The 26,986-nt window shown below is 45.9% G+C and overlaps 1 protein-coding gene across 3 annotated transcripts in view; it reads right to left on the bottom strand.

Annotated features, from left to right (window-relative positions):
- Window positions 1-26,986, bottom strand: part of ABCC11 (ATP binding cassette subfamily C member 11) — a 61,844-nt gene that overhangs the window by 3,830 nt on the left and 31,028 nt on the right. The window contains exons 15-27 of one of the 3 annotated variants that reach the window (XM_029925263.1): window positions 26,051-26,185; window positions 25,862-25,964; window positions 24,079-24,168; window positions 21,437-21,540; window positions 17,752-17,949; window positions 13,888-14,114; window positions 13,632-13,769; window positions 11,991-12,177; window positions 7,485-7,574; window positions 5,903-6,092; window positions 4,411-4,570; window positions 1,377-1,455; window positions 567-680 (exon numbers count right to left, since the gene is read on the bottom strand). In XM_029925263.1, coding sequence (XP_029781123.1) covers window positions 567-680; window positions 1,377-1,455; window positions 4,411-4,570; window positions 5,903-6,092; window positions 7,485-7,574; window positions 11,991-12,177; window positions 13,632-13,769; window positions 13,888-14,114; window positions 17,752-17,949; window positions 21,437-21,540; window positions 24,079-24,168; window positions 25,862-25,964; window positions 26,051-26,185 — 1,815 coding nt within the window. The remainder of the gene's footprint in view (window positions 1-566; window positions 681-1,376; window positions 1,456-4,410; window positions 4,571-5,902; window positions 6,093-7,484; window positions 7,575-11,990; window positions 12,178-13,631; window positions 13,770-13,887; window positions 14,115-17,751; window positions 17,950-21,436; window positions 21,541-24,078; window positions 24,169-25,861; window positions 25,965-26,050; window positions 26,186-26,986) is intronic. The other 2 variants (XM_029925262.1, XM_029925264.1) reach the window with 2 other exon arrangements.

The following is a 26,986-nucleotide window of genomic DNA, read 5'->3' as shown; positions in this document are numbered from 1 at the left end:
GGGAGAGTCCCTGGGTGGCTCTGTCGGTTAAGCATATGACTTTGGCTAAGTTCATGATCTCACAGTTCATGAGTTCAAGTCCTGCATTGGGCGAGTTCAAGCCCCATTTTGGGGTGAGCGTGAGCTCCACTTCAGGTGAGCTCGACTTCTCTCTCTCTCTCTCTCTCTCTCTCTCTCTCTCTCTCTTTCTCTCAAAAAAAAAAAAAAGACAAGAGAATGTCTTACATCTGGGTTTTAAAAAGAATATATGATAGGCAACTGTTAAATTAATAAGCTTCTGAACTTTAACTTTTTGCAAGAGAAATGCATCACGATTTAGTTCTAACAGTGGATCATTCAGCTTAGCTGCAGGGTATCAGGGTTTGAGAGAGCCCAGCCTGAGTGCCCCCCACCCTCCTCTCCCATACCACAGATATGGGCAGAATGGCAATCAGTGACATGAGGAAGCCCTGTGGGTATTTGTGGAAAGGACAGCACCCACTGTCCCGTGGAGATGGAGGGAGAAACAGCCAGTGTGATTCACTGGGCGCCATCTCTGACTTCCCATAGCCATTCCGTGGTCTCACCTTGGACTTGCGAAGAAGTGCTCTTGCAATGCAGAGCAGCTGCCTCTCCCCCACAGAGAAGTTTTTGCCACTTTCTACAACTTCTGCTTGCAGCCCTTGGGGTAACTTTGAGATCTGCAATATCAGAGAAAATGAGATGTAGACTACATAGGCATGTGGGCATGTAGGCCACTGTGGGTAAGACCTAACCTGACCCCAGCAGGCCTCCCCTGTCACACTTTGTAATACTCCTCACCTCTCTATACTCCAGGCACTGATGTTTCTCTTCCTTACCTGTGCCCCTCACACTCCCAACTCAGGGTCTTTGTGTATGTTAGTTCCTGTGCTGGAATGTTCTCTCGAAGATCTGCACCCTACTGCCCCCTCAATATTTTATCTCAGCTCAGATGCCCCATCTCTAAAGAGGCCTTGCTTGGGCATTCCACATAGAAGAGCTGCTCCCTGACTGAAGTAACTGTTGTTCTCATTACTACCTTTACAGCAATGACCACTTCTTGAAAGTATCTCATGTGTCCATTTATTTGTTGTGTTTATCTCCCATTGAATGTAAGCACCAGGAGTGCAAACCTTACCTACTTTGCCTTTGCTGTGTCCCCTGAGCCTCGAATGTGCCTGGCTTACTGTTGGTATCTGAGTGCCATCCGACTTTATTTAGGAATCAAAAATCATCTCATCGCCATGAGATTATTTTACCTATGCCCCAAAATGGCAGCATCTAACATATTATGCAAGCTGAGCCCCAAAGGACCAACATGCACCACTGTTGAAGTGGCAGGCTAAGACTAAGAATCAGGTCTTGGAGCTACTTACTGTCACACTCAGGAATGTCCTCTCCAAGACATCCCAGATCTGCTCATCTGTATAACAGTCAAAGGGGTCTAGGTTGAATCTGCCACATAAGAAGACAAGCATCCATAACCACATGCAACCATTGGACAGTTTGTATAACACTGATACACAAATATTTTCTCAAGTCCTAATTTCAACTCTTTTTGGTATCTACCTAGTAGAAGAATTGCTGTATCATAGGGTAATTCTACATTTAACTTTTGAGGAACTACCAAATTGTTTTCCACAGAGGCTGTATCATTTTATATTCCCACCAGCAGAGAACGAGAGTTCCAATTTCTCAACATCTTCACCAACACTTGTTATGTTCCTTTTTCTTTTTTCTTTTTTTCACTATAGCCATCCCAGTATGACTGAAGTGGTATCTCACTGTGGTGGGGTTGCTTTTTCTGTCTTTTGTGGTGAAAAAAAATCCTAATTGATCATCCAAGCAACATCAGGTTGGGATCTATCTGGACTTTACACCCATTAAAGTTTGCGCTTCCATTTGGCATAGGCAACATTATCAATTCTCCTCTGTTATGCTACCATGCAGTCCCAATTAAACTCTATTCTTTTTCTCTAAAATATTTTTAGTGTTTTATTTATTTTTGAGAGAGAGAGAGAGAGAGAGACAGACAGACAGACAGAGCACAAACAAGAAAGGGGAAAAGAGAGAGGAGACACAGGGTCTGAAGCAGGATCCAGGCTCTGAACTGTCAGCCCAACGCAGGGCTCAAACTCACAATCTCACAAACTGCGAGATCATGACCTAAGCTGAAGTCAGACACTTAACTGACTGAGCCAGCCTGGTGCCCCCAGTTAAACCCTATTCTTAATCTCTGTTTCATCTTTCCCCAGTTTTGGCAGCCACGCACATTTTGTGTGTAAGGCTGGATTGTATTAAAGAAGCAGGAGGTAGAATGTCTTATCTGCATGAGAGTTGATAGTCTCCAAAACATTTTCATAGACGGCTTCATTGACACACTTTCACCTCAAAGGATGCATATACCCCTTTCATTGATGGGAAAATTATGGCTTATCAGTATTAAATGCTTGTTCAAGATCACACCACAAGTCAGTCTGATAGAGAGGTTAGAATCAGAGACACTCAGAGATAGACGAGACTGTAATGGGTAGAGAACCCAGGTCTTCTCTATTCTAGTCCACACTTCTCCCTGCTGCAAGCGCTGGGTAAGGGGTGAAACGACCCGGGATTAAAGCTCATCTTTGCCATTTGCTTGTATTGACAAGTCACTTTTCCTCTCTAAGTTCAGTGTCTTCCCCTATAAAGGAGGGATAACTGTAGTGCCTACCTCATAGAGTTGTGGTGACGGCTAAATGAGACAGAACTTTAAAGCATGGGCTAGCTCAAAAACAGTTAATTCATATCTTTACTACTCCTATACCAAGGCACAATAGATTTGTCCAGGTTCTAGCTTCACATGGAGATCTATCACAACATATTATCTCATTCCCCTAACACAGCCATTGTAAAGTTCCCTGTTTGTGCACATACTCTGCACTCCCCTTAGAAAGTCTTTCTCCCCTTTTTCTCCCAAGCAAGCTCCTACTTATCCTTCAAGACTCTGCTCAAATGTTTCTTCTTCCATCAAGCCTTTCTGGATTCACCCAAGTAGAGCTATTTGACCTATTTCTGGGGTCCTTTTGTACTTTGTTCATATCTCTGAGCTGGCAAATCCCCCTTGTATTATAATCTGTTGGTTCTTATGTCTCTGCACCCCTCCCCATTACTACACTCTGAATTCCTCTCGGGAAGCATGAGCAGTGATCATTCATCAGACTATCCTCAGGTCCTAGTACAATGTCTGGACATAGAAAAGGCAAATTAAATGAATGAAAGAAGGGAGGGGGGAGGGAGGAAGGAAGGAAAAAAGGAAGGGAGGAAAGAAAGGGAGGAAGAGAAGGAAGGAGAAAGAGGGAGGAAAGAAGAAGAGGGAGAAAGGAAGGAGTGGGAGGAAGGAAGGAAGGAAAGAAGGAAGAAGAGGAGGAAGGGAGAGAAGAAAGAAATGAAAGGGAGGGAGAGAAGAAAAGAGGCAAGAGGGAAGAAGGAAGCAAGGAGGGGAAGGGAGGCAGGAAGGAATAATGAGTAAATGAATAATTGATTGAGCAGAGCTCTAGGGGTCAATTTATCCTCTTGGCTCTGATAATGCCCCTTAAATATCCCCGAAACATAAAGGATCTAGCTTAATTTTCAATGCATTAGACTTCCTCAATTTCCATGCCTTGATATTCCCACATAGGTAACGTGCACTGTTAAGTAGGAATATGAATCTGGATAAAGTTTAGTCCCAGAGTTGACATCTGAGAAAATAAAAGGTGAAGAGGCTGAAAGATCCATTTCCATTTGCTTTGCTGACTGAACTTCCTGGATTATTTCTCACTTCTCCTTTGCCTGGAATATGAATCCTGTGAAGAAATGTTGCCTAAAATGCCCCCTTCAAGTTTATCCAGTGGGTGGAGAGAAGACAATAAACCACATCTAAACATAAAAGAATATAGTGGTAACAATAATGCAAATGCTTAATGGTGAACTGAAATCTGACCAATCCCATCATGTTTTGGGGCGGGGGGGGCGCTCCTAGTCTCCAGCTTCACCTCCCTCTAAGCCATCCTTCATATCACTTGTTAGAAGCATGTTTCAAAAGTGCAAATCTAAACAGATTACTTTAAACTTTAATACTACTCCTCAGAATACAGAATAAAGTATTTATACACTGTATGTAATTCCTTTCATGATCTGTCATGTTTTAAAGAAATAAAAATTATGCCTTGATATTTTTTACCACATTGCAGTTTACAAAGTGCTCTTGTGTATATCAGGGCTTCATTCAATCTTCAGGGACACTTCAGTGAGTCTCCGTGAGTGGCCCAGCTTGCCAAGGAGAGATCAGAGGCCCCAAAGTTGGGGCATTGGACACCAGCTAATGAAAGACAGCTCAGTCCTGGCATCCTGGTCCTGCCACCCCTCCCAGGACCCCATATTCTGCTTCACCTGATGGTTCCTGAAAGCAGGACAGGATCTTGAGGGATAACCGAGAACCTGGACCGCAGGTCCTCTAGGCCAATCGTGCTGATGTCCACACCATCGATGAGAATCCGACCTGCTGCAGGCTCCACCAGGCGGAAGAGAGCCACTCCCAAGGAGGATTTCCCTGTTGGGCGAGAAATAAGCATGGCCTCGGTTTCCTGATCTGCACTAGAGGCAGCACAGGCCACACCTGGAGTTCGCAGCAGACCTGCTCCCCTCCGTGGTCCTGAGCCCTTTGTTATCCTGAGCCCTGAGAGAGCAGAAGAGGAGTGGAGTCTCTGCTCCAAGGAGTGCCCCAAACTATGAGCAGTGTTCTTACAGCCAGGATCGGAGGCAGAACTGGAGCCCCTGGGTTCAATACAGCCATTTATACATTCTGTTTCACACACACAGTGCTACCGTTATTTTTTAAATTTTTTGCTAGCATTTAAAAAATCCAAAGATCCTATGTAAAAAATTCAAATTGCATGCTCTTCTTGAAATCTAGAACTGGCAACACTGGTCCCACATCCTCCTACCTAACAAGCAGCTGGAGCTGAGTGTGGCTGCTTCCTTGAGAGAGAACAGTGCTCTGCAGTGCAACACTCCGCCCTTCCCATCCTCCTCCATCACATCCCAGACCCACAGCAGCTCCTCTATGTCAGGCTGCAGCTCTCTCAGGCCAGTTGCAGGCAAGAAGTAGGAAGGAAAGGACCCACTAAAGATTTTAGGTTGAAGCTCTTCACCTAGCAGGAGTGCAAGGCCTGCAGGGGCCTGAAGAGGTGGAGACCCATGAAGGCTCTTGTCTTCTGGAGGGCTACCTGGAGGAGGCAGCTCCTAGGCATACAAGGATGGGATAAGAATCAAGTCTGAGCAGTCTCTCTGAACAATGCAAAAACAGAAGGGAGCTACACTTGGACCAGATCTCCCAAAAGTAATAGGAGAGGAAGGGAGGGAAAGAAGTCAGAAAGGAGAGGGCAAAGAAGGAGGCTGATAAGAGAAGTCTAGGAATGGTGAGAAGGAAGGAGAAGCAGGACCCAGACTTTACTCCTGGCCCTGTTCTTCACCCTCCCAGAGCCCAGTGTTGCCCCTTACTTGAAGCACTCCTCCTCTGCACCCTGTTCCTCCTTCCAGGCTCAGCTCAAATGCTGACCTTGGAGCCCCGGCCACCAGAGCTCACTAGAGCTCACCAGGGCCCAACCCCCATTACACTGTTAACAGCATCCTTTTACTTTCTCCATGACATCACCACAATCTGCAATTACCTTATTTATTTACTTATTTGATGACTTAACGCCTATCTTTTCCAGTGGAATCCCATGATAGCAAGACTTTGGGTTTAGTTCACCAGTGCATGGTATAAAGCAAGGACCCAAAAATATCTGTGGGGTCACTGAGTAAACACATGCCTTGAAACGGGCCCAACACCCACAGGACAAAGTTGAGGACAGGGGGTACCCCAGGAGACTTCACTTACCAGAGCCTGTCCTTCCCACGATGCCCACTACTTCGTGGCCATGAATTGTCAGGTTGATGCCATTAAGGACAATGGGTGTGTTGTCTCTGTATTTCATGTGATAATCCTGGAATGTGATTTCTCCATGCTGTGGCCACCCAGGAGGACAGCTCATACCTTCTATGTGTAAAGGAGCCTCAGGGACACACATCTCATTTTTGAAAAAAGAAATCAATAGTTATCATTAATCTCTGCCCATCTCCTGCTCAGCCGCTGTCCTCCAATTGTGGGGTGTGTGACCCACCCCAGCCTGTCTCACACTGAGCTCAAGCCACTGGCTGTGTGATCAGAGGAGTACCTCAAGAGGAACATCCTGCTCCACCCACCTGACATGCACACAATTTTATCCTCGAAGAGTGAGAAATCATTTAGCTAGCCCCCTTGTAATTAACATAGAGAACTTCTTCTAATTTATTGTGCGAGGCTCTAAAGAAATAGAATCCAGAACGGTGACAATCAGGGCAGCAGAGTTAACCGACACCTGTGGGGGGCATGTTTTATAGTTCACCAGCCTTGCGTGGACATATGCTGCCTCTATCCTCGCTGACGAGGTAGGTAATTTTAGATGCATTTCCCACGCAAGAAATACAGGCTCAAGCAGGTTAAATGTCTTATTTAAGATTACAGAGCTGATGAGGACTCAGACCAGGGCTGCCTGACTCTAAGCCCACAACTGAGTCAAACACAGCTGGCTATGTCCTGAGGCCCGAATGATGGAAAAGAAGCACAGTCACCTGACTGCAAGGCACAGCTCTTCACCACAGGTGCGATGTACAATAGCATCCTTTCATGTTAAATCAAAGTTCTACGATTCACAAATTCTGCTCCTATTAACAGGGGCCAGAGAACTGGTTTTAAAGGCTCTGACAGCCCCTGGCTGTGCAATCTTAAGCAAGATACTCAGCCTGGTCAAGCCTCAGTTTCCTCTTCCAGGAAATGGCGATGATAATTCAATCAACTTTATAAAATTGTTTTGTAATTCTATGAGATAATCTATATATAAAAATATTGAGCCTTTACTGTGGGCTAGGCACTGTGCTAAATGCTTTCCATACTGTGTTATTTAATCTTTGTAATAACCCAATGAAGTTGATACTGTGATCTGTCCCCAGTTTACACAGCTGACTCAAGTGGCAAAGCTTGGACTTGAACCCAGGTGATCTGGCTCTAAAATCTATGTTCTTAACTACTCTAACACAAATAGAAGCAATAACAATAATAATTCCAATTATTATTGACATTATTATTGTTTTTATACTTGTGCAAAACTCTCACATCTAAAAAGAGATTATTCTTTCTACATCCAGGAAAGCTATGGGAGATGCGATGAAAATGGGCCATAGGATATGGAAGAGTTTCTAAGAAATGACACCCACAGGTCCAGGGAAGGTGGGGAGGAAGGGCCAGGAGCCACAATTGCCCCTTGAAAACGTCTCCGGACCCCTGGGGTGCTGGAGCTTGCAGAGGTCATGGAAGCTGAGCCCCAGACACGGGTGTGCAAACTTCCAGAGCTCCCCACATTGAACCCAGACCCGCGACCCACCTTAATGTACTGCAGCATCCTCTCTGCGGCCGTGAAGTACGCCTCCGTCTCTGAACCAATCCGGGCAGTGGCCTGGAGGTTGGCTGACAGCTGGAGTGAAGGAGAAGCATCAGGTCAAGAAGCTCACGGGGTTGTGCTTAGGATTTCAAAGCCCCTAAAAACCTACTCATCACCATTCCCCCCTGAGTGACTTCTCAAACCAAGACAATTTCCTTACAACAATGGAGCAGAGACCCTTTGGTGCCCCCTCCCCCACCCTCGAGCCCGATTCTGAGGTTAGCTGCATGATGGCGGGCAGTTCTCGCGAGACACCACTGACACCATCCCGCCTCAAATACCCTCTGTGTGCATTTCTGCTTTCTGCTCAAAACCTTCACTCGCACCACAGGAGACCCCTCTGTCCTTGCACAGTTGCAGCGCCAAAGCACAGGGGAGTGAAAGCCCTGTGGGCAAACTCTCAACTAATGGGGAAAGGAGCCAGTCTCTCAGCCTGCAGGGGACAATCCAGGTAGCATCCTGTGTGCTTCTCAGGAGGCGCCTGTAGAGTCGAGTGCTGGTGACCAAGAACAGCAATCTCAATGCCACTTGCCCATAATGGAGTTCCTCCTTCCCTGCCTCACTCTCCTGCTTCTTTAGAGAACCTCCCAAATAATCTGCCTACACCCAAGTCCTTGTTTCTGGCCTTGCCTTTAGGGAAACCCAGGGTAAGAGGAGTCTCGGGGACTCTTAAGGAATTGTAGGCAACACAGATGAAGGCAACTAAGGCTCAAAAGAGGAAGTGACATACATAGAATCACCTGGAATCTGGAAGCAGCGATGAGATGGGGACCCCAATATTCCCACCTCCCATCTCCCTGGTCCAAGATGTGGGCAAACAGACCACACAGAGGGTGCTGGACAACAAGTTCATTATACATTCATTCAGCATGCTCCCTGAGGGCTCTATGCTATGTGCCAAGCCAGGATCTCTACCCCAAAGTGCAACAGACCCAGGCCCTGCCCTCAAGGAGTTCCTAGTCAGGTGTGGAGACAGATGGGTCCATAGAGAATGCCAGAACAGACAGATGTGCTTCACCGTCAGAGGCACTGGGAGCCCTTAGGGTCCCCAGACAAGGTCCCCCTCCACTCCCAGAAAAGGGCCACAGGGAAGGCCTCCTGCAGCAATTGCCACAGGAGTTCCATTCTAAGAAGAGGTGGGATTTAGCAGATTAAAAATGGGTGGAGAAGGGCATTCCATAGAGAGGGGACAAAGTCCTGAAAGTAGTTAAGTAGCAGGATATATTCAGGGCCTTGAATGCCATTGGGCTATGACTGGAGCAGAGAGTATGGGTGGGGGAAGGAAAGCCCTTTAGAAGTCAGAGAAGGTGGATGCCATAATGAAAGGACACTGAGAGTGGGAAAGGAGCCCAGGGAGACTGCCTTTCCTCCAGGCAGTGTATCAGACATGGCTGGTTGCCTCGTCAGTAGCTGGTCCCCTCTTTCTTCCTTGCTAGCACAGCCTCCATTATGCTCCGCTATCTGGCAGCCTGGTGCTCCAGGGTGACTTGGTTAATGATGGGTTTAGGTGTGAGCCATGTTACAATTCCGGCCAATGAAGCAGGAGGAGGAGTCAGATGGGAGTATTCTGGGTAGCTGGTCTTTGTTCTTAAAACAGGGCACCAAAAAATGTTCTCTCCTCTCTAACTTTTGGTGGTTATTATGTGAGGATGTTGCTCAGGGCTGCAGTAGCCATTTTGTGACCTTGAATAGGCAATCCTGAGGATGCAGCCAGGCTGTGGGTGCCAGGGCAAAAAGGTAGAATGCTCATGGGTTCATGCTAGGTCACTAATTTTAACAAAGAAAAGCCTACCCCAGCCTTCTGGACACATCACATAATGAGTCTCCAAATGCCAAGGGCATTTTGAACTGGTTCTGGGGCTTGCTGGCTGGAGGCCAGGAACATCTCAATTATTTACAGTTCTTAATGTTGCAAAGCAACATGGTGTGTGATTCTTGCAGCCCAAAAATGGAACATAATTTCATTGAGAGTGCATGCAGAGGTCAGCAAGTCAACAGTGTGACCAGAGAGAGATGTACACTGACTGGGGTCATGAGGCCAGATTTGAGGGGCACGAGGGCACAGTCCACAGCTTAGGTTTGGCATAAGGAGACAGGGAATCTCTGAGAGCTCTAAACAAGGCGGTGACCTCAGGAAAACTGTAACTGCAGGTCACTGGTGAGAAGGTAGAAGGTGGACAGGAAGGGCTTCTGGGGAGGGGGGAGGAGGCTTTGAGGTTACTACCCCAGGATAGAGACCAGACACTTAAACAGGGCAGCAGACACCGAGAAGAAAAAAATAAATCCAGGGCTGTTTTGAAGCAGTCAGCCCTCCAGAAAAACTCCTCACTAGTTTTCTGTGATGGAACAAGCTGGGGAGACCTTCAAGAGGTGCCTCATGTGCACAGTGCACCCTGGGAGAGATGAGCTCCCGCCCCTTGCCTTGGCCAGCACATGGCAATATTGCCCCAAACTTTGCCCCCCTGGCCCATGTCTTATGGAAACCAGGAGAGATATCTGGTCTTAGTGACTCCAAGTCCCCTAAGACACCAGTGTGGTGCCTCTCCCCAGGCTTTTGGAAGGTTTGGGGGCAACTCTGCACTGGTATGTGTGTGTGCACGCACACCTACCTGCCTGCCTGCATGCATGCATGTGCTGTGTTTGTCAGAGAGAGGGAGAGACATAAGATGAATGTGACCCACTAGGGACAAACCGGTCTCTCACCAGCTGTGGGACTGAGAGCAAGTTACTGAACTCTGAAGCTCTGGCCTCCTATCTGTAAGTGAGGAGCAATATTAGCTAACATTTACTGAGCATTCTGGCCAAGCACTACAATAGGTGTTTAACATGCATAATCCTCATGTTTATACGTATGCCTCACAAATCTGTAATTCTGGAACTCGTATTATCTCCTTTTTACAAAATGAGGAATTACAGGCACAAGGAGGGTAAGAGGGTTCCCCAAAGTCACACAGCTAATAATGGGCAGAGCCTAGCCCAAACCCACATTCCAAACCACACGATCTTAACCACTTCACTCTAGCTCATGGAATGTGGTAAGAATTCAATGCGAGAAAGCACAAGCACCTAGCAAAGTGCCAGCTCAGTGCAAGCATCCAGTACATTTCATATTGCTGCACTGGTCAGCTGTCTGTGAGTGTAAGCACGGCACAGCCATCTGCATGGTCTGGATGCTTGCGGAAGGTTCCGCACACACAGGCATGGCTGTGCATGTACAGGACTCCACGTTTATGCAGATATATACCTGCTGCAGGAGCTCAACAAGGAGCAAGATGGAGGCCCCTTGGCATACCCAAAAGATACCTCAACATCGGGGCACATGAGATCCAAAGCCAGTTAGAAAGAAAGCCACATGAGCACCAAAAAGGTAGTTAATTAGTACCCTCTCAGGGAGTTGGAACTGTGGAACTGGGGTTCCCCCAGGTGGCTGCAGAGCCAGCCTCCGGCCACACAGCCCTTGTGGCTAGCCCTTTCAAAGGCCTGACCCTACAGACATGAACTTGGCCAGCTAGACCTTCTCATGCCCCAGTGTACTAGGCGTGGAGGAACTCTGTCCAGGAGCTGTTCAGGCTGCTACATCAGAATCCCCTAGAGAACCTGCTTTTAAAATTAGATTCTGAGACCCCACCCACTCAGGACCTGTCTCTGAGTCCCCAAGGTTGTGTTCTGGAGCATCGTCACTTGCACAATTGCCAAGGCTGAATATGCCTGCAAGGCTAGGGCCAAGTGCTCTACTTCATGTTTCATGTACTTAAAGTCTGAGAAGACCTGTTTTAGGGAAGGGACTGGATGCCTCCTTGGATAACTCAAGGAAGCCTGACAGCTGAGTCAAGGAATGATAGTAAACTGAAAAGATACCAGACAGCAAATAAGGTGTCTTTGTTCTTACCCTGGTTATACTTCTTTTTTTTTTAATGTTTATTTATTTTTGAGAGAGAGACAGAAACAGAGACAGAGCACAAGCAGTGGGTGGACAGAGAGAGAGAGAGAAGGAGACACAGAATCTTAAGCAGGCTCCAGGCTCTGAGCTGTCAGCACAGAGCTGATGTGGAGCTTGAACACATGAACCATGAGATCATGACCTGAGCCAAAGTCAGATGTTCAACTGCCTGAGCCACCTAGGTATCCCATTCTGGCTCTATTTTTAATGCTCTATCTATCCAGACAAATCTTTCCCTTTCTGGGCTTCAATGTCCCCATGTGCACAAAAAGGGGGTTAGACTGAACTGCCTGTGGGCTCCATTCAATCCCAAGACTCTAAGATTCCATTAAACATATTTAAATATAGACTTCCCAGTTCAGAGGTGACAGGAAAACAAGAAAGCAGCAGATTCAGAAAGCCAAGCACACAACTCATAAGGCCACAAATGGCCAAAACCCCATGACCTCCCCTGATTCTGCCCACAGGCCACAGGCCAAACCCCTGCTGTCTGAGAGTCCCTCCCTCACCTGCAGGATGAGGCTGATAGCCATGGCTTTATAGGAATAGGGGACAGAGGAAATGCCAAAAGCCACGAACAAGGCCACGGTCAAGGTCAGCAGGTTGGTCATCATCTCCAGCCTCAGTGCTACCCATCTTGAGGAAGACAGGAACATCAGCATGTAGTTATTATGCATATCACTCAGCCTCTTAAACCTGAGAAAGAAAGGACAACCTGAAACCATGTGTGTTTGTCTAACCCAGAGTTTCCTGGGGGTGGACACTGGTTGCTACTTCCAGCATCCAGCTCCTGAGTCCCACCCAAGGAACCTGACTTATCTTTGGGGGCCTCTTCCCTGCCCCTTTCTCAGCCATGGAGTTGACCTGAGCCCAGATCTAGGGGCAAGCTCTGACTGACTTATGCCTATCAGCACAGGCTCTTTCCTGGGCCTTGATGATTGGTTCATTGTCAGTTAGGGGAAGTTCCCTACCTGGGCCAATGGGAGTGAACAAATGTCAGGATCTACACATGAGTGAAGGGAAGCAACCCCTTCCCAGTATCTATGCACCTTGGAGTGGGGACTGTGTCTGTCTTATTCACTATCATCTTCCTTATGACTCTACGCACCCAGTAGGTGAATGAATATATCACTTTAAGATGCCCACAGTCCCAGCCCCTGCACAGTCCTTGAGTGCTCTCCAGTCCAAATGGGAGGATAGGTGCCATGGTTCATTCAGTATTCCAGTTAACCAGACACATACTGTCACCCACACTCAAGTCTCACCAGGCTTCAAACCCATCTCAGATGGCTCAGATGCCGCCTCTTTCTACCCTGAAATTTTTTTCTTAGTTTATTTATTTATTTATTTATTTTGAGAGAGAGAGGGAGAGAGAGAATCCCAAGCAGGCTCTGCACTGTCCTTGCAGAGCCTGATGCAGGGCTCAATCCTATGAACCATGAGATCATGACCTGAGTTGAGATCAAGAGTCAGAAGCTTAACCAACTCCGCCACCCAGATATATCCCCCCCTTTTTTTTTTAAAGTTTCCCCTGAAACTTTGGCCTTTTATCTGCTTTTCTTCTATGTTGTTAGTCATTTTTAATCCTGTATTATTACAAAAATGTGTGTTTGTGTCTCCTGTCTTCCCCTGACCATGAGCCTCTTATGGTTCAGTGCAGACCATGTGTGACTGATCTTTACAAATGGATAAGTTCATACGATACAATTAAGCCTCAGCATCAATCATAGGATGTTTTCACTGGTATCAATAAACATTTAGAACACAAATGTATAGATATGAATAGTGAAGGAAATTCTGTTAGAAAGCTATTGTTCCTGTATTTTATTGAAATCCGATACCTATTTGGAAGTGAAAGAAAAAAAAAACAATGCAAGAAGTGCTGTCCCAGGAATACTTCCTACTACTAATTATGTTAATATGTGTATGTGATATCCACGGGTCTTTAAGGTTTACAAACATTTTCCACATCACTTATATTTATTATTCCTATACACATCATCTTATAGATGGGGTCCGGGAAGCTCAGAGAAATAAATGGAATAAAATAATGCGAAGCAAACACTACTTCCAGATGCTCTGTTCCCCACCTTTCTGCTTCCCACAGTCCCCACTGCCCCATCATGCTTAGATGACAACACAGGACTCACTTGCTGATGAAATCTTCAGTTTTTCCGTAGACATGGATGGAGCTCAGGCCCTGCAGAGCGGTGAGGATGTGGGAGAGCAGAGGGGAGAGGCTGTAGCTCTCTAGTCTCTTGAACATGTAGATGGCCATCTTAAACTTCCTGCATCAACAATGAGAGTCAGTGACCTGGGTCCTCCACCTCAAGGACCACCCAGTTCTACATAGATTCCAGCCTGGTATCCCAAGTCACAAACCCCGCTCACAAAGAACCCACTTACAGATAATAAACAAGGCAAATAGTGACTAATATGATTCCTATCAGCAGGATATATGGAGACAGCACACTGACAACCAACAAGATGGAGACCACCAGCAAAAAGAGGATCAGGAATTCTTCAATAACAATTGGCAACAACTGGTCCAGCTGATCCAGGTCCCCCGCAAAGCAGGTCAGGAGTCTGCCTACTGGGGTTGTGTCAAAGAAGCTCATGGGGCAGCGTAAAACCTGTAGGGACAAAAGCAACCCAGATTGAGAGATAGTTCTGGGACTCGATGAAGACGTCAGTTACCCTCAGCTCTGAGGAGGTACAGGATGAGGCCTAAAGCATGTGCAACAGAGGCAGTTTAGAGCAATGGTTAAAAGCAGGAGATTCACAGTCAATGTGCCTGGGTTCCAGTGTTAGCAAACTTCTCCACTTACTGCTGAGTGACTCTGAACAATCCCTCTGAGTCTGAATGTCCTCATTTGTAAAGTGGGGATGATAATGACACTTCACTGAGTTGTGGTGAAGATTGCACAACTCTGCAAATAGACTAAAAACCTCTGAGATGTGCAACTTAAATGATTATAAATTTTTGGTGTTTTATGATTACATGAATTATATATCAATAAACGTTATTGAAGAAAGAAGGAAGGAAGCAAGGAAAGAAGGAAGGAGGGAGGGAGAGGCAACACACTGAAAGTTTCAGAACAGTTCCTGCCTCCTTATTAACATTCCATTAATACCAGTGCTTATTATTTTCTACAAATGGAATTGTTTTCACTCAGAATCACCAATGATTAGTAGCAGCAACGCAAATGCGATTGCATATAACTTGGTGTCTTGGTAGAATTTAAGCATGACTGCCCCTTCTTGAAGATGGTGTCTTTCCTAGCTTGGTCTCTAAAAGCAGTGGACATGAGGCCCTTTGGAGATCAAAGAACATTTCATACCGGACAGGCTCCAACAAAATCATCTAGTTCATGTCCTCATTTTATGGATGAGGAAACTAAAGCCCAGAGAAGACTGCTCATCAATTTTTCTCAAGGTCACCCAAGTAGTTAATGGCAAAACCATGAACAGGCCTCCAAAGGCTCCCCAACCACCCTGCCCCAGCACAGCCACTATCTTTACAAAAGGCATCTCTTAAAGGTTTGTGGCACTGGGCTACTGACCAACTGACCACTTTCATTTCCCCATGTATTTCTCAAGCTGTAACACAAGAACAAGACATAAATAGAAGTTAATCCTATCTATTAAGGCCAAAAGAAAAGGAAAGAATAAAAGGAGGGTGGAAGGAGAGGAAAGTGCATTTTGATTATTAAAAAACAATAATTATTTGCACCATAAAGTATCCCAGAAATGCTCTGCTTCTCTTCACCTCCTAATTTAAACTGGCTAAATGTGACTCCCCCTTCAGGTCACAGCAGAGAGGTCCCTTCCTCCTAGAAGGCTTCTGGGACTCCATCTTTCCCTCCACCACCTACATACTGGGGTTAGGTTCTTAGGACCCCATGGAGCCCACCCAGTGGGTAATTTTGAACACTGTGTTACAATAGCCTATTTTCTCATCAGTCTCCCTGAGTAGACTACAAGGCCATGATGGTCCAAACCATACCTGCATTGTTCATTACCATTGTACGCCCAGTGCCCACCATAGAACCTGCACACAGTAACATCTGGTGAAGGGGAGAGCAACGATATTTCCAAGAGGCAGTTTGATATTTTAACCATAACACATTCTCATTATAACACACAAGGATGACAAGGATGTCAGACCTCTCGTATGTAAAATGAGGATAATAGTACCACTTGAAAAGGAACTTGGGACAATTATAAGCAACTCTATATGTGACAGTGTTCAGCCAACAGAGGCCAGCATTGGTGTGCCCATTGACCCTCCAGCAAGGGACACTGTGCTTTTAGAATCACACTGCCAACAGCAAGGGATAGCCTTCAGGCACCCAGCTCATTCTGTAGCTTGCTCCCACCTGCTCGGTGGCCCAGCATGCACTTGCAGCTATATTCTGCAAAGGGAAAAACTGTGGAGACAACAAAAAAGATCAGTAGTTGTCAGGATTTGGAGGGAAAGGAGGGATGATTGGTGGAGCACAGAGGATTTTTACAGCAGTGAAACTCTTCTGACGATGCTTCATGTCAGACACATCAGTATATATTTGTCCAAGTCCATAGGATATACAGCACAAAGGAGACTTTAGATAAACCATGAACTTTAGATGATGATGATGATGATGGTGATGATGATGATGGTGATGATGGTGATGTATTGGTACTGGCTCATCAACTGCAACAAATATCCCACACTAATGCAAGATGTTAATAACAGGAGAGACTGGGGGATTAGTAAGGAGCATATGAGAACTCTGTACTTTCCACTTCATTTTTTTTAAACCAAAAGCTGTTCCAAAAAATGAAGTCTAGTGACTAAAAAAAGAAAGATGGCACAAAAACAGACACATGCACCAGTGGAATAGAATAGAGAGCCCAGAACTGGACCCACAGTGTATGACCAATTAATCTTTGACAAAACAGGAAAGAATATCCAATGGAAAAAAGACAGCCTATTCAACAGGTGGTGTTGGGAGAGCTGGACAGCAACATGTAGAAGAATGAAATTAGATCACTTTCTTACACCATTCACAAAAATAAACTCAAAATGGATGAAGGACCTGAATGTGAGACAGAAAACCATCAAAACCCTAGAGGAGAAAACAGGAAACAGCCTCCTTGACCTCAATAGCAGCAATTTCCTACTCAACACATCCCCAAGGCAAGGGAATCAAGAACAAAAAAGAACTATTGGGACCTCATCAAGATAAAAAGCTTCTGCACTGCAAAGGAAATAATCAAAAAAACTAATAGGCAATGGACAGAATGGGAAAAGATAATGGCAAATGGTATATCAGTTAAAGGGCTAGTATCTAAAATCTACAAGGAACTCACTAAACTCCACACCTGAAAAACGAATAATCCAGTGAAGAAATGGCCAGAAGACCTGAACAGATACTTCTCCAAAGAGGACATCCAGATGGCCAACAGGCACATGAAATGATGCTCAGTGTCACTCAACATCAGGGAAATACAAATCAAAACCACACTGAGATACCACCTCACACTGGTCAGAGTGGCTAAAATGAACAAATCAAGAGACTATAGATGCTGCCAAGGATGTGGAGAAACAAGCACCCTCCTACACTGTTGGTGGGAATGTAAACTGGTGCAGCCACTCTGGAAAACAGTATGGAGGTTCCTCAAAAAACTATCAATGGAACTCCCCTATGACCCACTGCTAGGGATTTACCCAAGGGATATGGAAGTGCTGATGCATAGGAGCACATGTACCCCAATGTTCATAGCAGCACTGTCAACAATAGCCAAATCATGGAAAGAGCGTAAATGTCCATCACCTGATGAATGGATCAAGATGTGGTATATATATACAATGGAGTACTATATGGCAATGAGAAATAATGAGATATGGCCATTTGTAACAAAGTGGATGGACCTCGAGGGTGTCATGCTAAGCAAAATAAGTCAGACAGAGAAGGATAGATACGATATGTTTGCACTCATAGATCTAACAGAGGACCATAGGGAGGGGAAGAAAGAAAGAGAGTTGAGAAGAGAAAGGGACATAAATCATGAAAGACCATTGAATACTGAAAATGAACCGAGGGCTGAAGTGGGGGGAGGGAAGGGGGTGATGGTCATGGAGGGGGGCACATGTAGGGAGAAGCACTGGGTGTTCAATGGAAACCAATCTGACAATAAAGTATTATAAACCAGAAAAAAAAAGAAAGAAAGAAAAGCAGGCAAGACTAGAGCTCAGCCTGTGGCTGCAGCGGATACCCAGGCCCATACCTTGCTAAGGAGTTTGCTGTGCAGGGCGGTGGATGCTTTCCTCGTGAGCTTGGCATAGACCCCTGAGGAGCAGATGCTCAATAAGATTAGCAACAGCACACTGAGGCCGTACACCAGTTGGTAAATTGGCAGCTGAGGGTTGTCCAGTATGTTGCCTGGGTCTGCCATAGTTCCATTGCTCTCTTGGCTGCTATTGGTCTTCAAGAGAGAACAGAGTGTAGTTTAATAAGACATATAGTTGATATTGTGCCCAGTTCCTGGCACAGAGCTCCTAAAATCCCTGTAATACCCTAAGTGATAGGGGTGTGCTGGGTGCATCTTTTGTTCTAATATTTGGACTTTTCCTCTGGTTCCTAACATAAACACTTCTAAGACTCTTGAAGTCTCTGGAGCAATTAGAGTGTCTTTTTGTAGCTAGTGAGATGGCTGGTGTGAGGAGGGTGCTAGATAGCTTCAGGATGGAGAACTGGTCACCAGAAAAACCAAACCATTACTAGAAGCTTGGGACTTCCAACCCCACCCCCCATCCTCTGACTGGGGAGAAGAGCTGGAGGTTCACTTAATAATTGACTATGCCTAGGGGTGCCTGGGTGGCTGAGTCGGTTGAGCGTCTGACTTTGCCTCAGGTCATGACCTCACGGTTCGTAGCTTTGATCCCTGCATCAGGTTCTGTGCTGACAGCTCAGAGCCTAGAATCTGTTTCAGATTCTGTATCTCTCTCTCTCTGCTCCTCCCTTGTTCACACTCTGTCGCCCTCTGTCTCAAAAACAAATAAACATTTTAAAATGTTTTAATTAAAAAAATAATCGATCATGCGTATATGATGAAGCCACCATAAAAATCCCTAAAGTACAGGGTTCAGAGAGCTTTCAGGTTGGTGAGCACATCTACATGCCAGGAAGGCTGTGCACCTGAATTCCACAGAGACAGAAGCCCCTGCACCTGGAGCCTTTCTAGATCTCACCCGGCTGATCATCTGTATCCTTTATTATGTCCCTTACAATACACGGGTAAAAGTATTCCCTGGGTTCTGTGAGCCATTCCAGCAGATGATCAAATACAAAAAGAAGGTCATAGGAACCTCCACTTGATAGCTGGTCTGTCAGATATATAGGAGGTCCAGACTCTTGATTGGCCTCTGAAGCAGAGACAGGATTATGGGACTGAGCCCTTAAACTGGGGAGTCTGTACTAACCCCAGGTGGTCTCAGACTGACTTGAATCATAGGACACACAGATGTTGTCTGGAGCATTACAGAATTGGTTGCTTTCAGGAAAACCCTGCACAATAGATATCAAAAGCATTGTGTGGGAATAAAGCAAAATAGGTGAGTTTTCTATCTTTGAGGAGGCAGACTACCTGAATCAGGTGTCCCCAGGGCTGCCTGGTTTCTACTGAGGCCTCTTTTCTTCTGTTAGGATAAATAAGGCTTGATAAGTTCACTCTATGGTGTTAGAAATTTGTGCTACACTGGGGCGCCTGATGGCTCAGTCAGTTAAGCATCAGACTCTTGATTTCAGTTTGGGTCATGATCTCCTGGCTGGTGAGTTTGAGCCCCATATCAGGCTCTGCATCTGACAGTGTGGAGCCTGCTTGGGGTTCTCTATTTCTGCCTCTCTCAAAATAAATCACCTAGCATCATCCCTGGTGCCTTCTACTTTCTCTGCTGCAATGCAAGGGAGACCTTGGGAACTCAGTTTCCCAGACTCCTGCCAGCATGGTCTCAGGTTAGATTTTACCAAGAGTGGCAGTCACAGGAAATCTCAATGCTGAAAGAGAGGAAGTCATCACCACACACTGGTGGCAATTGTGGGCATGTGCGTGGGACATGGAGTTTGGTCGGTGGCTTGTAGGCATCCTTTTGAGAATCAGCCATTTTAGTGCCACCCATTGCTGAGGTCACTGGAACCCTCCAATAATTGTGTGGCTTCTAACTCCTAGATTAAATCTTTGGAAGCTCTGTTTTCCTGACCAAACCCTGTCTGACACATGGCTCAAAAGTTAACCAAGTAGGGGCACCTAGGTGGTTCAGTCAGTTGAGCAGCAGACTCTTGATTTCAGCTCAGGTCATGATCTCCTGGCTCATGAGTTTGAGCCCCACATTGGCTCAGTGCTGTCAGCTTGTCAATGCAGAGCCCACTTCTGATCTGCTCTTCCTCCCCCTCCCCCGCCCTTCCATCACTCACACTCAAATATAAATAATCTCCCTCTCAAAAAATAAACATTTCAAAAAAATTTTTTTTAATATTTTTATTTTATTTTGAAAGAGAGAGAGAGAGACAGCCTGAGCCAGGGAGGGTCAGAGAGATAGGGTGACACAGAATCCGAAGACAGGCCCCAGGTTCTGAGCTGGCTGTCAGCACAGAGCCCGACGTGAGGCCTGAACCCACGAACTGTAAGATCATGACCTGAGCCAAAGTCAGACACTTAACTGACTGAGGCACCCAGGCATCCCTCAAAAAATATTTTTAAAAAGTTAAGCAAGTACACCTTTGGGTGAAGATGGCTTGGAATCAGAGAACCAAGTTCAAGTCCCAGCAGGGGACTTCTCATCCCAGGGCAGCTTCTCTTTCCTCACTAAGCACATTATCTTCTGTACAAGGTAGACAGAACCTTCCTCTGGATGTGGTTGGGAGGATTAATGAATTAAGCAGGCACATAATGGCTGAGAACTGCAGGTCTCCCAACATAGAACAATTCCATCCAAACCCCTGCACTAAGAGACTTGACCAAACTTTAGCATGGCTTCTAGCGGCTTAAGGCATGTTCCCAGAAGGACCTCAGCCCCTGCCCCCCATCAAAATGCCTGCCTGAGAAACCTCAACCACAGGAAAAGTTACAATTTGTTCTAGCCAACACCTGACCACATGCCCCTACCTCTCTTTCTTAGTGAACTTGCTAAAAAGCATTTACAGCTCTAAACATGTTAACTCTTACAACTCAGAGGATCTCTTCCAAGGACCTGGGAACCATGCCTTTAAAATGCAATCACCAGGAAAGATAGGGCCTCTGTCTACCAGTCTCTGTGGGAGATTAGAGTCCTGATTTTGATTAACTGACAGCTAGAAGACACAGCTGACCTCATCACATTCACACTCACCAGCCTTGGGTAAATTTTACTCCTCCACCTCTACTGAGCCCCTACATTGATTCTCCCCTTAAAAGACCCAAATCACCTGTACACAAAGGAATGGTGCTCAGCTCTTTCCTCTGCCCTCAATAGTGACCGAGTAAGTGTGTTTTCCCGGCTTTCACTAACTTTAGCTGTGTTTCTCTTTGATGTGTCCTCCCAGTCCCCAACAAGGAATGCAGAGGCACATTTTAAATAAAGCAAAATGAGAAGGCAAAAGGGCTACCAAATGAAAGATCACTACATGGAATGTAAAGCATTCTTGAGGACCTGTCTAGGGACAGAAACTTCTTGGTTTTGTCCTGACGAGACTGTACTGGTGACCATTCATTCTGTGAACACAGGGGACCAGAGCTGGGAGAAACCCAGAAACCCCATGATCTGGCTCTCAGGGGTCCTCTCCAGAGCTCTTTCATTCGTCAGCTTGGCAATGGCAGACTCTGGGCTTGCCATGGAGTCCCCTAACCCATGCTCTGACCTTTGTGGGGCCCAAGGAGTGGTGCCCCACTCCATACCAGCCCAAGAAACACACCCCACTCCCACCATGACACTTACCCCTGAGCCCTGCTGCAACCAATAGCTCAGCCACCAGGAGTTGAAGGTCGTGAAGAAGACAATCACCATCATGAGAAGTAAAACAATGGCAGAGACCATGTAACCTGAGGAGAGAGGTAAGGGGTAACACAGAGGTGCCACAAAATGGGTAAAGGACAATGGTCGACAAAGCTACTCAGCCACCCAAAGCCCTTGGATCTCCCCAACCCCCATCCACCTTGGATTCCTTGGAGGACTGAAAAGGGCTGGATTCCAAGGTTAGGAAGCCCAGTGATCAAATCCTGACTCTACTACTTATGGGCTATGTTAGCCCAAGCAAAGTACCAAATATCCTTCCACTGTTTTACCTATGAAATGGTGATGGTGGTCATACTAGCTGCCTGGGGTCACCCTGAAGAGGACATGTGATAATGTGTGCCAAACACCTAACCCAGTGCCTACCTGGCACAAAAACGATATTCTAGAGTAGTCCCCCTTATGCAGGTCCTGAGGGTTTGGTCTTCAAAATAAAATCAGCTACCTACTATATGGTATGTCCTGTTATGGACTATGTGCCAGGCATAGTACTAAACATAGGAATTATTTCCTATCCCCACTTGCTGGGCCTCCAAGAGGGGAAGAAACTTGCCCAAGGTCAGAGAGCTGACAAATGGTAGAGCTTGAATTAAAAAAAGCCAGGGATGAAGGGCACCCAGGTGGCTCAGTCACTTAAGCATCCAACTTCAGCTCTGGTCATGATCTCATGGTTTGTGAGTTCAAGCCCTACGTTAGACTCTGTGTAGACGGTCAGAGCCTGGAGGCTGGTTCGGATTCCGTGTCTTCCTCTCTCTCTCTGTTCCTCCCCTGCTCATGCTCTGTCTCTCATAAATACATAAATGTTAAAAAAAATTTTTTAAGCCACGGATGGGAAAGCCCAGGGTGCATCCCCTCCTTTGCTAGCTGTCCCTGGCCCTAACACTCTACCCACCTATCCAGTCTGTGCCCCATGCCCATATTTGAGTGTTTAACTTTTAAGTAATCTCTACACCCAGCGTGGAGCTTGAACTTAAACCCCGAGATCAAGAGTCACATGTTCTACCGACCGAGCCAGCCAGGCATCCTTCCCCCATATTTCTTCTCTTGAATGCAACCCTGCCTTAAGCTCCACTCAAGGGCCACGCCTTCTTTGATAACATCTGAGACTGTGCCTGGCCATGGAGTCTCTCTTACTACCTGGGGAATGCAGATGCAATAATTCTCCAGCTAGATTCCATGACTGGCTCTTGGATACCTTTATGCCCCCTCTCCTCTGGAGCTTGGCACAGTGCATGGCCCATAAAAGGTACTTTGTAAATACAGATCAATTGGTTGCTGGATCCATTTATGCATTCACAGGCATTTGCTGGTCCCTCTCTGGCTAAGCACTATGTTATGCCCTGCAGGGGTGCCCATGGTAGAAGGCGTAGGAGTGGTGACCTCTGCACATCCTACCTCTTCCTCCTTTAGACAGACAGAAAGAAGATACACCTTACACGTGGTTAGGTTCCAAATTGAATCAAAGGTAAAAGGTTGGCATGGAGTCCCAGTTACTCTCACAAATATCTTAAATTACTTAAAAAGTACAGTATCATATACTAGGTTTTGTGTTTATAACATTGCACAGTTATATTTATATGAATTTGGTAATGTATACACTTTAATAAGGCAATAGCTTTGACAATTCTAGCTGCCATCCACCATCAGAAATGTATTTGAATGCATACCAAAATAAATGCTTCACCAATGTCACTGTATGAAATGGAAGCAGACATTTCTATTTTCTTCTATTTGATTTCTTTCAGTGCTACTTAAAATCCACTCAGTTGATTTCACAACCCACTAGTGTGTCAGCTCCTAAAGTTTGAAAACCACCCAAGGAGTACTGTATGAACTACATTTTCTTATTTTCTCCATTTTTGGTGCTGTGACAGCTGGGGCCTTGATCCTGTGGAGATTGTTCTTCCCAGGGCTAATTCCTAGAAATGGCAAGCAACTCCCTGTGATCACCTCTGGGATTTACCAACCCACAGCCACCCTCCAACCACCTTCTTCATCAATCTCACACACCAAGCCAATATTCCTGCCCTCAATCACCCCAGGACCAGGTTCCAGATAACTAGGAACCATTCCTACAGCCCAGGGCCCCCTCAAACTATTCAAATTATATAATCCTAAACTTGCTCAGCATACCCACCCTGCTGCACCCACTCCTTCCCACAAAAAAAAAAACTAATAAAGCCACAGGGCCTTCCCTCTGCTTCCTAAAAATGTGGCCCTGCAGAGCATGCCATGTCTCCTGTTTCTAGGGTCCTGTGAATATAAACTTCTCCCTTCGTGACAATAATTTCCATGTCTGCCTGTCTTACCATACCTTATTAACATAAAACTCAAGTACATTTTAACGCAACATGAAACCTAACTTCCAGCACTGACTATGGCGGTAGAGTTACTACAGTTGAGTGTGGCTGAGATTGGAATGTTGCAGGTCAAACCCATGAACGGCATGACCCCTCTGTGCCTCTCTACTTTGCATGACTGCACACATTCGAGTCTGACCCAGCATCAGGGGCAGGGCCACTCAGAGAGAGAGCCCCGGGCCTGGCATGGCAGCTGACGGACCGTACCTCCAGTTGCCCGGATGTAGTGGTGGCAGATACTCCACCTCAGGGACCCTTCTTCCATCTTCTCCTTCCTGGTTAGCTGATTTTCCAGCACTGGGTCAGAGTAAGAGAACAAGGAAATGATGCACGTTTCAACCACTTGCATGGCCTTCCAAGGTCAAGAAGATTTTAATGAAATCTTCTGCCCCTGGCTTCCACCCTTTTCCAGAGTCCTCATCTTCCAGCTGCAGTGCCCCATCCAAGTCTGATTCTAACCAGCATGTTTTCCTTGGAAGACTCTGCCAAAGGTAACTGTAACCTGGATTCCAGAGCCTGCAAAGCAGTTTCAACCCCAGCCATTCAAAAACCCTGGGAGGCCTGGAATTCCCAAGATCTTGATGGGCTGGGAGAGGCAGCAGGAGAGAATGAAGAAAGCAAGGATCTGGAACCAGAAAACTGGGTTCCAGAATGGTCATTACAATACAATCATTTAATTTCTCTGCTTCTTCATCTGACAACTGACAAGCCTATAGATGGTTGCTAAGATGCTTTGCTGCAATATTTTTCTGAGAAGTCCTCAAAACACAGCTGTCCTAGACTCTTTTCCTAGAGCAGAGCAGAGAGACCAGTTCCCAGAAGTAGAGCCTGCTGATGACGTAGCAACGAAAGGAAGCAGCACCTTGGGGGGGTGGGGGGGTGTCTGTTGTTTCTGCCTGACACTCTCCCTTCTTTTAATAACACCCTAACTTCCCCTGGGGAAAGGGCTCTCTTCCTGGGATTTGAATCTTGAGAGAAATCACACTAGGATGGAAAACATTTAGAGTAGGTTTTCTTCAAAAAGATTCTGCACCTGTTCCTGCCACTAATGCCCCAAAATTACTAAGGTGTGGTTCTTCAACTTTTCATTTTGTGATTTTCCAATTATTTTTCTGCCTAAATCAGTTTCTGATCTTCACTGCTGAAGACACTTTTGGTGATAAGAGCCTCTAATGTGCCAAGCACCATCCTGGGGCCTCCCTACTTCTGACCTCATCTTCTCTCCACTACAACACTACAAAGGAAGCACTAGTTACCTTCATTTTTGTAAATGAGGGTTCAGAAAGGTTATGTTGCTTGGCCAAGGTCACACAACTTTGTAAGAGGTAGAGCTGGAATTCAAATTGAGAACTGTCTTTCTGCCCTACTGCCCTGTCTCAGAAAAGAGCAAGGCCATGAGCTTCTGGATATCCAGGACTGGGCTCAATTCATTTCTGAGTTTTTTAAAAGTTTATTTGCTCTGAGAGCATGCATGGACAAGGGAGAGGCAGAGAGAGAGGGAGAGAGAGAGAATTCCAAGCAGGCTCCGCACTGTCATCATGGAGCCTGACATGGGGCTTGAACTCACAAACTGTGAGATCATCGACCTGAGCCAAAATCAAGACTGAGCTACCCAGGCACCCCTCAGTTCTGATTTCTAATACCTTTGTTTTCAACACTTGCTTTCAACAACTATGTAATGAATGAAAGTCTAAATGCCTTACAGTTAAAGTGATGCCACTCCAAGCCAAAGCTACCCACACCCTGTTTCTGCCTCTGCACACCCTCAGCTCTGCCTCCCACAATACTTACTTCCTAGATCTTCAGGCCTCCTGACCAGCACAGTCCACACCGCACTGCCCTCAACTACTGGGATCATGTGGTGTCTGGGATCCTGGCCGGGGGGCGGGGGGGGGGACATGGCTATTCTGCCTGGGGTCCAGGAAGAAATGCGAGGTCCACTAGAGGACCCAGGCAGGCTCACAGGTGTTCTTGCCCTGTTGCCCAGCACCATTACCAGCATTTTCACAGACAGGCTCTTCCTGGGAGGCGGTCTGAGCTTGTTCTTGCACCTGAGGGTCTTCTGCCATCTTTGCAGTGTCCTGCAGATCGTCCTGAAAAGAAAGCACATATCATGAATGCAGGGGGCAGGAAGCGCTCTGCTACATGGACAGGGAGGGTGGGGTGGGGTGGGAATCACCTGTGTGGCTTCTCCTTGCATGCTCTGGATGAGTTGGGCATACCGTCCCTCTTTCTGTATTAATTCACTGTGAATTCCTTTTTCACAGATTTTCCCATCTTCTAGCAAAATGATCTGGTCACAAAATGCTAAATACTGGAGTCAGAAGAAATATGGTCTTTGGTAAGCATACAAAAAGATATCTAACTTCACCACTCATAAGGAAAATATAAATTTAAGTCACAGGGAAATATGATTTTATACTCTCAGGTTGGCAAAAATCTTAAAACATTGCATAAGTGTAAGCATTGGTGATGACTGCAGGTATAGAGAATCCCATACAAGGTAGGGAGGGTGTAGACTAGTCCAAATACTGGGGAAGACCACTTGATAACATCTAGTAAAATTAAATATTTAAGAATAATGAACCAACAATTGGACAGCTAAAACTCTACCCCCAATAAACTCACAAACATACATAAAGAAGCATTTGAAAGGACATATGCCAAAGCATTTCTTTTGTAAAAAACGAAAAATGAGAAACAACCTAGATGTCCATCCCAGAGAAATAAATTCTGGTGTATCCAGATATTGGAATCTATACCAGTGAGAATTTTTTTTCATTTTTTAATGTTTTTTATTTATTTTTGAGAGACAGAGAGAGAGCGCATGAGCAGGGGAGGGTCAGAGAGAGAGGGAGACACAGAATGCGAAGCAGGCTCTGGGCTCTGTGCTGTCAGGGCTCGAACCCATGAACCGTAAGATCATGACCTAAGCCGAAGTCAGACTCTCAGCCGACTGAGCCACCCAGGCACCCATACACCAGTGAGAATTTTAAAAAGCTGCGTGTGTCAACATGGGACATCTCAAAAGTATAATGTTGGGTGAAACATGCAAATTACTGAAGGATGCAGAAAGTAAAATATCAATTATATAAGCTTTAAAATATCCACAAGG

This window comes from Suricata suricatta, chromosome 16, assembly GCF_006229205.1.
Source record: "Suricata suricatta isolate VVHF042 chromosome 16, meerkat_22Aug2017_6uvM2_HiC, whole genome shotgun sequence".
Lineage (NCBI taxonomy): Eukaryota > Metazoa > Chordata > Mammalia > Carnivora > Herpestidae > Suricata > Suricata suricatta.
The sequence above is the reverse complement of the archived record's forward strand: the minus strand, read 5'-3'. Positions and strand labels throughout refer to the sequence as shown.